This window comes from Nilaparvata lugens, chromosome 5 (genome assembly GCF_014356525.2).
Source record: "Nilaparvata lugens isolate BPH chromosome 5, ASM1435652v1, whole genome shotgun sequence".
Lineage (NCBI taxonomy): Eukaryota > Metazoa > Arthropoda > Insecta > Hemiptera > Delphacidae > Nilaparvata > Nilaparvata lugens.
Genome location: NC_052508.1, coordinates 4,743,435 through 4,758,109, shown reverse-complemented (window position 1 = coordinate 4,758,109; position 14,675 = coordinate 4,743,435). Strand labels below are relative to the sequence as shown.

At 31.9% G+C, this 14,675-nt stretch overlaps 1 protein-coding gene across 8 annotated transcripts in view; it reads left to right on the top strand.

Annotated features, from left to right (window-relative positions):
- The first annotated feature begins 1,703 nt into the window (after positions 1 to 1,703).
- The window catches only part of LOC111044787 (pancreatic lipase-related protein 2), a 34,395-nt gene continuing 21,423 nt past the window's right edge, over positions 1,704 to 14,675 (top strand). Inside the window, exons 1-2 of one of the 8 annotated variants that reach the window (XM_039429761.1) lie at positions 1,704 to 1,807; positions 4,051 to 4,280. In XM_039429761.1, the coding sequence (XP_039285695.1) occupies positions 4,232 to 4,280 (49 nt within the window). In that variant the 5' untranslated portion in view covers positions 1,704 to 1,807; positions 4,051 to 4,231. Of the gene's footprint in view, positions 1,808 to 3,888; positions 4,281 to 6,210; positions 6,251 to 14,675 lie in introns of those variants that run through there. The other 7 variants (XM_039429765.1, XM_039429762.1, XM_039429767.1 and 4 more) reach the window with 7 other exon arrangements.

The following is a 14,675-nucleotide window of genomic DNA, read 5'->3' as shown; positions in this document are numbered from 1 at the left end:
AAAACCTCATTTAATTCTTATTATGATAAATTATCATACCGGCCGTGACAAACCTTAACTCATACCTTAATCCTTCCCGCAATATTATTCCACCTCATTTCCAACCTTTTACCGCAAATAGTGAAATAACTAAAAGTGCTTCAAGACATTCATCATCAATGCTACATGTGGCCACACCAACGAACCAACGCTTCAACTACATATGGTGAAAAGGAACAAGAACAATATCAAGGTATTTATTTAGATTCATTTATATAAATTTCATTATTTTTATCCTCGCATCGCATTTGGTGGTATCCTCACCCCCTCCTCTGGTCCTCCATTTTATTACAGTCTTATTCTCTACTCTTTTTATTTCTTCAATATCCTCAATCCCGAACACAAACCGTTCAGAAGATATTCACATTATCAATCAGTACCACTCATGTATTTCATTTCTGATTTGCCTGGTACTGATTGATAATGTGAATATCTTCTGAATGGTTTGCGATATCGATATGCGGTTTTCGCCATTCATTTTTCCTTATAATTCCGTATTGAAATCATGTATCACATGACCACCTTCCTATTTAAAAAAAATAAAGTCGCATTCAAAATGGTGGATCCAAGATGGCGGACAAGATTTTTAAAGTCATAGTAAAGTAGTATTTTCATTTCGAGTAACATAACTAATCTCACCCACCTTGGAATCACTTCTTTTTATGAGATACTAAGCTGTTCTCAGACTTTTTCCTCTCTGTTCTGCCTAGAATAGTATTGATTAATAATGTGAATATTTCCGAAACGGTTTGATTTGATATATCGATATGTGGTTTCCACCATTCATTTTTTCTTCAAATACCATATCAAAATCATGTATCGCACAGCAAACTTTCTATTTAAAAAAATTAAGTTGCATTCAATATGGTGGATCCAAGATGGCGTACCAGATTTTTAAAGTCATTGTGAAGTAGTTTTTTCAATTTGAGTAGGATCCCAAATCACACCCACCGTCAAATTACATTTGTGTATGAGTAGGCAATTCTTGGACTTTTCACCCACTCTGTATAAACATCTAAACAGAAATTGCTCGTTCAATAGTATAGGATAGGATATAAACATAAAAAAATATAAACAGAAATTGCTCGATTAATAGTATAGGATGTTAAAAGAACTAGGCCTACTTATAATCTATAGAGATTACCTTTCGAGAACAGTTGTTACGGTTAATATTGGCAACAAAATTTATTAATAGTCTAATTTTGTCCGGTTGGCTGTAAGTTGAGGATGGTTTCTAATCAAGACAAGATTTGAGTTTTGTCATTTTATAAGGCTATTAGCACTACGTTGAATAACTTGCCGTATTTAAAATACATTTATTGAAAAATAATTTGATTGGGCACTGCTGCTCTTATCAGATCTATCCTAGGGAATATATAGATAATATCTTAATGTTTCAGGAACAAAATTTTATGACGGGAGTTATCTTTTCATTCCCGTAGCAAAGCACGGCTGTCATATATAAATGGTAGGACGTAATTTTATTGTTTATTCCTATTTTATGATCAGATTAGAGAACGGAAGCGAACAGCTGAAAGGATAATAAGTCGACATTTGGTCCATTGGAGAAAAAGAAAAAGGATAGAGTGATGAGAGAAATGAAGCGACATTTTGGTGGGGGGGGACAGTTGTGGCGCTGCTATCAGCTAACAGTGTGAGTTGACCGCCAACTCAGTTGATATCGTGCTGGCGACTCGGCGCGTTGAGCTAGTCGAACGAAACATCCATGTTATCGCGGCAATGTGCTGAAAATTGATTTGTATACGCTGTAAGGATAGATTTTAGTTTCATAAGTTGTTTTCAATGTCAAGTGAATTATTATATAATTCAGTTCTTGGAATAATATGAATATAAGAGCTTCTACTTGTTATCAATAAAATGTTTTTAGTTTCAGTAAAATCCAGCTCTCATAATGTAGGCAAATTTGTCAACAGAATCTTCATATTGGCGAAATTGTTTTAATGAAATTGGTGGAAATAATCATATTCCGTTCAAAACTGTAGTTTTCATGAATGATTTTTATATAATGGTATTTTACTTGAATAATAAATCAATTCTGTTCTTAGATTAATTTTGTCATCTAACTTAATACTTGAGAAAATTCACGAATGACGCAGCATCACGTTTGAACTACTGGACTGATAAACTTGAAATTTTGCATATAGATTCTCAATTTACCGAGGATGGTTATTGGTCTATTTTGAATTCTTCAAGATTTCAGTAGGTCAAGTTTTCAATTAGATCCTTGTGGAGCACGGTGCACCTGCTAGTATATTAAAATAATAGCCTGAACTTATCGTAGGTATTAATATATCACACAAAATTATAATTCAAGCTTTTTCAAAATTAAATTAAGATATCTATTTTTTTAATTTTCATGAATTCAACTTACATCCTTCTTTTTTAACAGAACGTTAATAAATAATTATTCTTACTTGAAAACTGACCTATACATTATGGTTGGAAATTAATAGATAAAAGTTATAAGTGCTCTCATAATAATTATGAAAAAACTAATTCACCATTATAAACTATTAATTCAATACAATAATTATACCTAGTAATATATGTATAATTCAATTAATATCATAATTAATCGTTAAAAAATAAGTAAAACTGATCAATTTCATTTAAACCACTGTGCTGAAAATTTTATTAGAAGAAAATAATTTAATTAAAGTTTAATTATGAATAATCCTTTTTCAAATAACATTGTCAGACACTAAATCTCTACTCTGAGTTTTTCTTATTCAACATAATTTTCTATTCAATTTTTCACGTGCATCCACTCATCTAGGTAGGTACCAAAGAAATGGAAATTTTTTTCCTTATGTAGAGACTCATGACATTTTCCATTCAAATATCAAACTCATGAATTTAGTGCAATAATTATGAAAACATCACCGATCACGATAAGTTACTTGTAAGCCTTTCAGTAAAAGCTTTATAGGCTCAAATTCCTCAATATGGAACGATTAAGAAAGGCCATCACCGTATTCACTTTAATATGCAGGAAGATGAAAATAGTCAAAGCCGTGGTGTACATACTTAAATACATAATTAAGTGTGGATGAAATTGAACAACTATATGTGCATTAATTCCCAACGAGAGCAGATCCATGTATGTAAATAATGTCATTCCAGTAGCTACCTATTCCATATAACTATAGAGTACGGTACATAGTAGCATACTGGTTTCAATTAATTGGCACAATATAAATTAATGAACTTTTCAATATTTAATAAAATGAATATAAAGTCGCTGCAAGTATCCTTATGCAGAATTAGCCCATGAACTCTACAAGCTGTTCTAATTAAATGACAATAATTTTCAGTTTTTCCAAAATATCTCGACAACATGAACTAATAGGCTACATTTTTTAAAAATTCAATACGGTACTGTTTATTGAGGAAGAATAACATTTATTTTCCATAGTAAAGTAAATTCGTATGGCTTTTGTTAATGGGGAGTCCCTTGCGGGAGGGTCCCACCGCCTGAATATATAATTTAAGCCGTCAATGGGCCTTACGACTGTCATACTTCAGCCGGGACCGACAGTTTAACGTGCCCATCCGATAACACGGGAGTGATCTGGTTATTTTCCATAGTTGAATATACTGTATTGTTTAATGATTTTACAGTAATGTGGATGGTTAATAGAAAATGTATTTAATTAAAACCGAAATACGGTATTGGTATTTTATTTTTGCGAATAGCCTAATATTAATAATAGCCTAATTATTTTTGACTCAATATAATCACGTGAAATGAGAATAATTTTCTGGTTCATATGAACTGATGTTAAGTATAATATATAATCTTTGATGTTATATTTCCCTACGCTGAAGATATTTCCTCCTCTACTTAAAATATAGGAGTGATTTTATACAAGAAATAATAATATCATCATAAAAACCTTGAATTATTACCAGCCCTGGATAAAGTACGATATTCGGTAGATGATTTTCTAGACATTTAAGTTGAATTGATTAGAAATTTGTGATTCACAGTTAAAATAAATTTTATACAGTGGTAAATGAGAAGTTATTGTCCAAGTGTAGAGATAAAACTTGTCGACGTTATTTATTTACGTGTCAATACTAAACTACAGCACGAAAATGTAAACATTCCATTGAAATGACATTGCACTCGATTAATGTGTGATAATAAGTGATCATTTTCTCAAGAAAAATGATAAGCTCAACATTTCCGCTACTCTTAATCCTACTCATAATCTTATGTAAGTATAAATTTCATTTATGATATTTTTTCAAGCCAAAAACTACTATTAAGTCATAAGTCAAATGAAATACTGTACCGGTAATAAGCCAGAAACTAATTCTTCCTACAGAAACTACGACTTTTTAATGATTTTTTTGGAAAAAATTAAAGATTTTTAAACTACCAAAAACATTCATTAAACAATTGAATATCTTTTTCAACATATTTGTATCTTCTGTACACACATTCTCTCAATACCTTCTTAAGATAGTGATGGCCTGATTATTTTTTTACCAATGGTTTTTCTGCATTGTGCTCTGTAATGTTTGAGGATGCATTACGTTGTAATGCAAAACAGTTTAGATGCATGGATCGAAAGAGAAACCAGTTATTTGCCTTAAATGATCTGGTTTAGCAACCATTGTTCCCAATTATAATTCACAAGTTGAGAGCGGTCTACACCAAAATAAGATACGCCCAACCTTAGCACAGTGACACAGTAAATGAACATTCTGTTTGCAACGTACTGGAAACCTAAATCCACAATTAGGTACCGTTAAAATAAATTCCGTTTTCGTTGGCCAATTATTATTCTAATTGTAGCGTCATCTCCACCGTAAGAGACCAACTTACTTAATCTTATTCAAATTTTTGTCTCGGAAGTTGATAAATTGCAATACTCACAGAGAAGGATGATACCTATATATTAATTCATAATTCATATATACATTGATTACCGTACCCTAACTTCCTGGTGAAATTTCACTTAATAAAATAGTCAAGGCTGAAATGAGGCAATCTTTCATAATATAGATTTGAGTCTGAAATATAATTCTAATAATTGACATGGTCATATTAATCTACGGTAGGCAACCTACGTAATACTCTACTGTAGGGCTCTACCGTACTCTACTTGCTACAAGAGTGAGCTAATCCAACTTTATTTTGAAATCCTACAATGTAATTAGAACGTCTAAAATTGAACAAAAAATCGTTCGCTATAAAAAGTTATGCAAATTGCTATAGATTGTCAAAGTAACCACTGTCTTGGTTAAAAAGAATGAATCACTGAAAATTCACCTTAAATCAACAAACACTTTTTAGACAAAATAGTGGCAAACTAAATAAGTTTTGTTTGATTCAACTACCGTATTTATTTATTATACGGTAGGTAACTTGATTAGTCGGCACCTACAGTATGCGGTACGGTACGGTGAATAATTTTGTTCCATCGTATTATAAATACGGTTGAAAAAATAGGTTTCCATTGTATTAGGAAAGTTTGAAATACACCAATAACATTTTCAAGACTTTTTATTCAACTCAAATGGATAAGTAACGCAATACTGTCTAACACCTCTATGCAAAAACTCGAAATTTCCCAACAATTGGGATGAAATCATTCTTCGTAAATCCAGATTATTTAAATTGTTGTCTATAACAACGAATTTTACAATAAATAAAAGCGTTGTCTTGCTTTCTGTTGTGTTTGAGGACACAGCACACATTCCAAACTTGTATTACGAGTTTTGCCCATTTGAAAGTAACGCGCTCAGTTTGGAAATTCTTCTTTTTCATCTGATTAATCAATTGACTTTGAAATTGAGTTCAGAAAAAGTGCTTTGTAACAGCTTATAAAATTGTCTTGTTCCTCAATTATACAATTAGTTACAAAATTGTTTCAAAATAGAAATCACTATTGATCCAAGTTCTTTTTTCTACGGTACCGTCAACCGGCGTGACTTTGTCCCACCTCGCGGAAAAAATATTCAAATCAGTTTATATCCGATTTCTGTTATTCGAAATCGATGTTCAACATTGATAGCCGTAGCCCTGATCATTATCGAGGTTCTACAATCGATATCTTGTCGAATCGCGATATATTAGTTGAATTATCGACATAAAACCAAACTACTTGCTTCATCTTAGGATTTCGTTGTCGGAAAACTACCTATTAGAAAGCTTATTTCTAAAAGATTCATGATATCGGTGAGTACATATTATTTTGGTCTTTTTATTTTATTTCAATTGGCATTATATATAATATCCATAGTTGAACTGGTTATGGTTATGTTACTAGTTAAATACAACGAGGTCACTTTTAGGTTAAACTTGGGGTGACTTTGTCCCAGTATAAAAATTGTGATATTATGCAGATAAGATGCAAATACTATTCAAAATATGATAAATATAATGTATTCTACCTAATAAAACAAAATATTCACCTTACTTGAGATTAATACGATCTTAATATTCATTTTTAGCTGATTCTGCAGCTGGAGCCAAACATGCTTCGACTCTTAAAATGTAAAGTCTAGCAGAAAATGAAATATTTTTCAAAAAATAATTTGTAATTTTTTTGAAGTGGATTTTATTTTTTACAATGTCATTATTCATTTTAAAGGTTGATAGTTGGTTTCACTTTGCCTAATTCTTGAAAATGAACTTTTTTCCATATATTTTTCAAAGTGAGACAAAGTCACCCCAACCCCTGCTTGACATTTTGTCTCTTAATTTCAAAAAAATATATCTTTGTTAAAATGGAGAAATATATGAACTTTCTATAATGAAAAATACTCTTCAAACATTGCAGAATACAATATTGCGAGGGATTACAAATATTGCGAGGGATTTGTTGCAATACTCAAGTATTGATTGCAAGCGGTTTAAAATCTTAACTTCCCAAAATTGGGACAAAGTCACCCTGGTTTTCCGGTTTCTATCTTTTTTAGTAGGAGGTACCCAATAGTAACTTTCTCCCCTTTATCTGAAAACTTTAATCTTATAGTGAATTTTTTATTCGTTCAATGAAAAATCACTTTTAGTCCAGTCACTATAAAATACATTGGTGCTTGCTATTTATATTGTAGTTCTGATTTTTTAACATATTGTTTGGATACATAAAAGATGTTCAGAACCAATTAGACAATTATAGACATGAAAAAGGGGGTGTGCTTGCAATTTATATTGTAGTTCTAATTTTTTAACATGTGGTATTGTTTGGTTACATAATAGTTGTTCAGAACCAATTTTTTCATGCAAAGTTTCCTTAAGCTAGATACAGAGTGGCCCAAAACCTCGTATTTCCGGTTCATTTTCCAGCTATTTCAGCAAAATCCTGTTTTTGATGAATAATATCTTCCGATTGTTACCATTCAAATGTATAATTCAAAATCCCTCTGGGTGTAATTTTGTGTTCTACAATCTGAGACCAGTTATAGCCCTCCATCTTATTTTTTGTGTATGGAAATATGGCTTAAGTAGCCTACTCTCAACAATAAGTTTCCCATTTTTCGACCAAATTTGACTTATGATACATGATTTTGAGCTGTAGTACGAGAAGATTCGATCATTGTGTGTGACGTTATGAGTGTTAATTTTGATCCTTGTGCCTTGGTGTCCTTATGCGCGCCTCTCCACTAGGAAATACTGAAATGAAGTGCTTCTAACGGGTGAATCTCATGGAATATGATCTAGTGAACTTTATAACATTGTGCGAAATCTCAATTTGAGGATAATGAAGTTAGTGATCATGGTTGAAGCTAAAAGTTCGGTGTTTTTCAAAATACATGGGCATTGTCATTAGGTATACATGGAAATCTGAGATTACGCCTAGAGGGATTATACATTTTAATGGTGACAATCGCTCAGAAGACATCAAAAACTAAAATTCATCAACTTTGATCTTTTTCTTGAAATCTCACTCATTTTTGAAAAATTATACTCACTACTCATTGAATATAAGCTAGAGAGTTCCGAATGATTACATTTTATTCAGAATTCTATAATCTAAAAAAAAGCGAGAGCAAATTTTTCTGTCAGATTACTGGATTTGGGGGAAGTAGGTAAAATCTGGAAAATTTACTGGAAATACGAGGTTTTTGGGCAGTTCTGTATCTAGCAAAAGAAAATTTTGCATGAAAAAATTGGTTCTGAACTTCTCTTATGTATCCAAACATAATATATTGAAAATCAGAACAACAATATGAATTGCAAGCACAACTGCAATTATTGTGCCACATTATTGCCTTAGAAGAGTATGTAACTCTTCTTATACTCTGTAACTCTGGTAAATAAACAGAAATAAGTTATGGTATATTTTTTGAATGTTAAATAACGATTGATACTTGGTGATGCACATAATGCACAAAGTAATGTAGAATATTAACTAATAAATCAATCAATAACATAAGATTTATATATTATATATAGATAGATCTATATGATAAGTAAATAAATAGTCCAGAACAATGGGAATAACAATAGATACAATACAAAATTATTTAAAATGCGGTAATTACAAAGCTTCATTAAGACAGAAATTGAATTGAGCTAAGAGATTCAGTAAAGAAACAAGAATTTTAAAAAATCAATGGCCTGACAAACGTCTGATCAAGACCTCAAAAACATCAAAATGTAATATACAACAGTAATATAGCCCAATTAAAAGTGTGACTCAGAGATAAGATAATTCATATGAGTGATTTCATTCAATGAGAGCTTATTTCACATAAGCTATTAATGAGAAATACTGACAGTCAACGAACTGTTATGCATATTCTCCAATATTTATCACGGATAAGCTACTCTCTATTTTCTTTGGTAAAACAATCAATGTTTGAGAATAATATTGATGCATGAGAAAAGCGCCTTACTTCTATGGAAGATATTAATTTCTACATTAGGAAAAGGAACAACAGCTATTTGGCCGTTTTAATAAATAACCCCTTTCTTTCGCCCAAGTTAAATTTTGGCCGAATTTCCTCATTCTTTGCAAACAGATTCCACAACGGACACTTCTGAAGTTTTAAAAATACCCTCCATATATCATACTGAATTATTAAAATTTCATCGAAATTGTCTAAGCAGTTATCGCGATCGGATATACAAAAAAAAATTAAATTAGTCTTGATAGAATATGATCAATTGATAAAAGCAACTCCCGTCATAAAAGTTTGTTTTATGAAAAATAAGAACTATCTATACTCCCAGGAATAGCTCCGATTGAAGCAGCAGTGCCCAATCAATTTGTTCTCGATAAATGCATTTTGATTAGTTCTTCAACTTGGTGCCAACCTAATGAAGTCATCTCAACTTAATGCCAACTTGTCAAAATTATTAATTTAGTTGCCAGTTAACAACTGTTTCGAAGAGGTACTCTCTCTAAATAACATATCTAGATCTATAATAACATAATGATATGGACATTTCTATTATAATTGAGAGATTGGGAGAAGAAGAATATACATGCTAAAAGACGAGCTTTAAACCCTTAAAAACCACCCTTAGAGTTGAAATATCGCCGAAAGATTTCTTAGTGAGCACCTCTTTGCAGTGACGTTTAAGGAAGCTATATTCTAAGTTTTGTTGTAATCCATCCAGTAGTTTTCCAGAAATCGTGATCAGTGAGTCAGTGAGATAAGAATTTTATAAGTATAGAGATTATAATTTATAACATTCCAACTCTATTATATTATTTAAAACATGTGTAATATTTATGAGTGTTAATTTCCAAGTATGGATCGCACATATCCAAACATTTTCATGTGTCAAATTTGTTGAATCCTGTTATTAATACAGCTATTATATCGTCATAAATACATACATGCATTAGGTACAAAACACATTTTATTAAGAGCTCTCCAAATCCAATAATAATAACTGTCTAATGGAGTGTTGACAAATGATTATGATATCTGTAGATTAGTAATTTGCTGATTACGAGTTATTAAATTTACTACATACAATTTTCTGAAAGAGGAAGAGAGCAAAATTGCGTGAAAGAGAGGTAGGATGATAAAAAGAGAGGGGAAACCAGAACAGTATTTGATCTTGAGTAATGGTGTTTTGGAATGAAACAGTGAGCGAGTTATTGTAGCGTGTGTTTTCGATATAAATTGCATTACACTTGTACAGCTTTTGAAACGTCTAAATAAATCATTGGAATTGACAGTGAATTTTACTCATGATAAATTGAAGCAGCGCGATTCAGACTACTGATGAATAGCTGTTATAAATTATAATGAAATTGGACCAAGATTACTTTTGAATCTGTATTTTACAATGCCAGGTGAACCATACTGTAATAAATTATTGAGAAAGTTTTTCAAGTCAATTCTTTTGGAGACGCTGAAAAACCATATATGCTGGCAGACGAAGAAGTCGATTGCTCAATACTGTTGATAGGAGAATAAGGTTTTGGTATTATTTTCGAAATAACCCGTGGAACAGAAAAACACGACAGATGTTACTTTCAATGACAGATGAAAGGAAATCCTATTGTATTATACCATGACTCGCTTATCAATCAATCATTTAGGCCTAAGTAAGACAACTAAAAACATTAATCACTTCATTTCGTTGTAGATGGCTTGCTTCGTTGGATATGCTTGTAAGAACGGAAATATTCTCAAACCGATTTGATTATGTTCAAATTTATACCTCCATCTCTTGAGCAACTAATACCATTACGATATATTTCAATTATCAAATTTATTATCTATATTGTTGGAAGTCAAAAGAGTATTATACATACCAGAGAGGATGAGTTACGATTTTTTCATCTATCATGGAGGTATTTCAAGAAAACTGATAAATTATTATTATTTTAAATACGGCGCGGTGTAGCTTTTAGTTTAAAAATTGTATCAATGATAATGATAACTTGTCTATTCATCTTGTCTTATTTAACATTATACAGAGTGTTTATAAGTTATTATCGGGGTTTCAACGCGTTTATAAAATGTATTACAAGCACAAGGCATGCGCACTGCTTGAGTTACTTTTTCATTTGAATTATAATTTATAACAACTCTATAAGTTTAATTTAATAATTTTATAAAGAGTTAAAACCTCGATAATCACTTATAAATACTCTGTATAATGTTAAATAAGACAAGATCAATAGACAAGTTATCACTATCGAAGTGAGGTCTAAGATTCAAGTCGTCGGTTTGGCATTTCTCTCAATGTTTAAATGTTTTAATGTTTATATGTTGCGCATTTACGGCGAAACGCGGTAATAGATTTTCATGAAATTTGACAGGTATATTCCTTTTTTAATTGCGCGTCGACGTATATACAAGGTTTTTAGAAATTTTGCATTTCAATGATAATATAAAAGGAAAAAGGAGCCTCCTTCATACGCCAATATTAGAGTAAAAATCTGGTGTGGCGCACTCACACAACTTTCCTTGCCGTTATGAAAATTTATCACCTGACGCTAGTGTACACGCGCATTGCGCATCTCAAGTCTACTATTCAAATATCTGCCAGCTGGTGACAGGACAATAACGCTGGAGACACGCGAAGTCTGCTATATTTTCATAGTGAATGATTATTATAATAGAATCAACAGTTGCCAACAGTTTGCATTATTGAATAAACACATTTTCTCGAATTTCCCGCTTATTTCCAATTTTAGGTGAAAATGTCACTGAACATCAATTGTAGAGATTTTTATGCCCAATCTTTTCCACTTGAAATTTTTTGTTCAAATTGTATCTGAAGCCTGATAATTGGGAATCTAAAATCACACTTTGCATTGATGGGGCGGAGCTCCTGAAATTTTTACAGATATGGGACTTGTGACAGTTGATAGAGCTTATCAATGACTATTTTAGGTATAAATTTGATCAAAATCGTTGGAGTCGTTTTTGAAAAATCGCGAGAAACCCGCTTTTTGACAACATTTTCGCCATTTTAGCCGCCATCTTGAATTAGATTTGTTCCAAATTGTTCGTGTCGGATCCTTATAGGGGAAGGACCTTAAGTTCCAAATTTCAAGTCATTCCGTTAATTGGGAGATGAGATATCGTGTACACAGACTCACATACACTCATATACACACACACACACACACACACACACACACACACACATACAGACCAATACCCGCCTCTTTTTCAGATTATAAAATTCTGAATAAAATGAGATCATTCGGAACTCTCTATCTCCAATGAGTACTGAGTTATGATTTTTCAAAAATGATTGAAATGTGAAGAGAAAATCAACTTTGATGAATTTTAGTTTTTGATCAACAATATCTTCCGATTGTTACCATGTAGATGTATAATTCAAAATCCCTCTGGGCGTATTTTTGTGCTCTATAATCTGAGATCAGGTAAAGCGCTCTATCTCATATAGATTTCCAGGTACACCTGACAACAATGCTCCTTGTATTGTGAAAAACACCTAATTTTCAGCTTCAACCATCATCACCAACTAAATTGTCCTCACATTGATATTTCGCACAATGACATGAGTTCATGAAATTATGTTCTAGGAGAATCACCCGTTATATGCACTTCATTTCAGTATTTCCTAGTGGAGAGGCGCGCTTAAGGACACCTCAAGGATCAAAATTTCAAACACTTATAACTTTTGACACAATGTTCAGATTTTATCGTACTACACTTTATTTTTCTCGGCTCGTCAAGGTGGTCTAAAATCATGCATCATAAGTCGAATTCGGTTGAAAAATGAAAAATTTATTGTTGAGTGTACTTAAGCCCATATTCCAATACACAAAAAATGGCCAATTTCTATATTCAAAGCTGCATGTCTTGTGAAATACTTCTGATAAAATTTCCAAATCTAGTGACGTTGTGAGAATTGTCCTCCTCTACCCACTCCAATGAATAATACTTTCGATTCCAATACAATTCGAAAGTTACAGGAGATTTTAAAAATTGCGATTTCAGTTTTTAATTTTTTTTCGTGATTTAGCTGTTGATCGTGAGTTTATAAAACGAGTCTGATACATCATAGAAACTCACGATTGATTCCAAATTGTAGATAAATTCATCCTCTATGAGCTCAGTTGCCTAAAATTCATCTTGAATCACTTTTCACAACCATAGAACTGCCAAAACCGTTGATATGAGAAAAATATCTACAATTTTCGAATTTTTTTCAACAATCAAACCTCACTTTACAAACATATTTTTCCATAAATCGTTTACAGCAGATGAAAGAGAAAATTCTATTGTACATTTCAAGATCAAGTGATGATTTTAATAATTAGGGGTTACCGAGATACATAGCTTTGAATATAGAAATTGGCCATTTTAACGATTGAACGGAAGTTGACAAACACACATCTTCATCATGTTAATAACTTTGGTCTAATCGCAGCTTTAAGGTCTTTGGTTTCAATATTTTGTTTTGCAGTCATGGTATTATTATGCGTGCCCATTAGTATCAATATTTTCACATTCAAAAAAACTAATTTTATAGGTGATTAAAAATAAACAAGTGAACTGAATAATGCTGGAGAAATTATAATATTTTCTGATTGTAAAAAAATAATTTCCATCAGATAGAAAGATTATCACGGAACTGGATGAATTATATCATATGGAATACAAATTCACACGTGAACTGAGTTTGTTAACATTTAAAACAAGTGACATCAGGTACTTGTGGATGAGAATACTGCGTGAGGTCTACTGTTCACAGAACTACTAGTTTATCCATTAATTAATTTATTTCTTCATGCTTTTATAAATAGCAAAATACATAAATATATTTATGATTGAAGTGATAATTTATTATTGATTGTGACCGTGTGACGATTTAAAAAGACGACACCTCTAAATATCATAGATAAGTACAAAAATGGCTGTGGGTGATTGAAAATCCAACTAAATGTGTGTGTTCACTCATCTCTCATCACCGTATTATTATAGTCATCGTTATCATCCGTCCCATTACTCACGCACAAGCCTAAATCGAGTTCTTGTGATGTGGGCATCATCCTCAGCACAAAAGTTAATTTAGAACGTCCTGGTATTATTTATTTTTTTTAAGATAGTTCATTTACCTTTTGACTATGTAGTTAATTTCAAACGTCCTGCTAGTTCATTTACCTTGGACTGAGGAATTAATTTTTTGTCGTTTATGTGCAATTGTAAGAAATTCTATTTGTGGCAGTGAAAGTGGTTTGAAGCGCAAACGGCATGCATTCTAGTCGTGGTCAAGAGTCAAGTAGAGTCAAGATTAAGGGCGCAAATGAGGAAAAGGCGGGTGCAAATAAGTCAGAGTCGAGCAGGTGCATTTATCCCAAGTTCATCCACCTGTCGAGCAAATCTTGTCGACCAAAAGAAACACGATGAAAGAAAGCATGAGAAATGTCCAATAGTTTTCATGGTAGATACCGTAATAATATACTTCAGGAGATAGCCTATAACTGATAAGGAACTCAGTATATTAAAACATTATTAAAGCTATAGTATTAAACCACCAAAGAAGCTTTCATAGTCATAGCAGACTTTATAAAAATTTATTTGAAACATGTGGAACTAACAAAATCTTATTCATTTCAACTTGATATTGAAAGATTCCACAAAATGTTTGTTACTAGTGTAAATTATATTCCGATTGCCCATTTTTTTACATTGTGAGTAATCGTGCT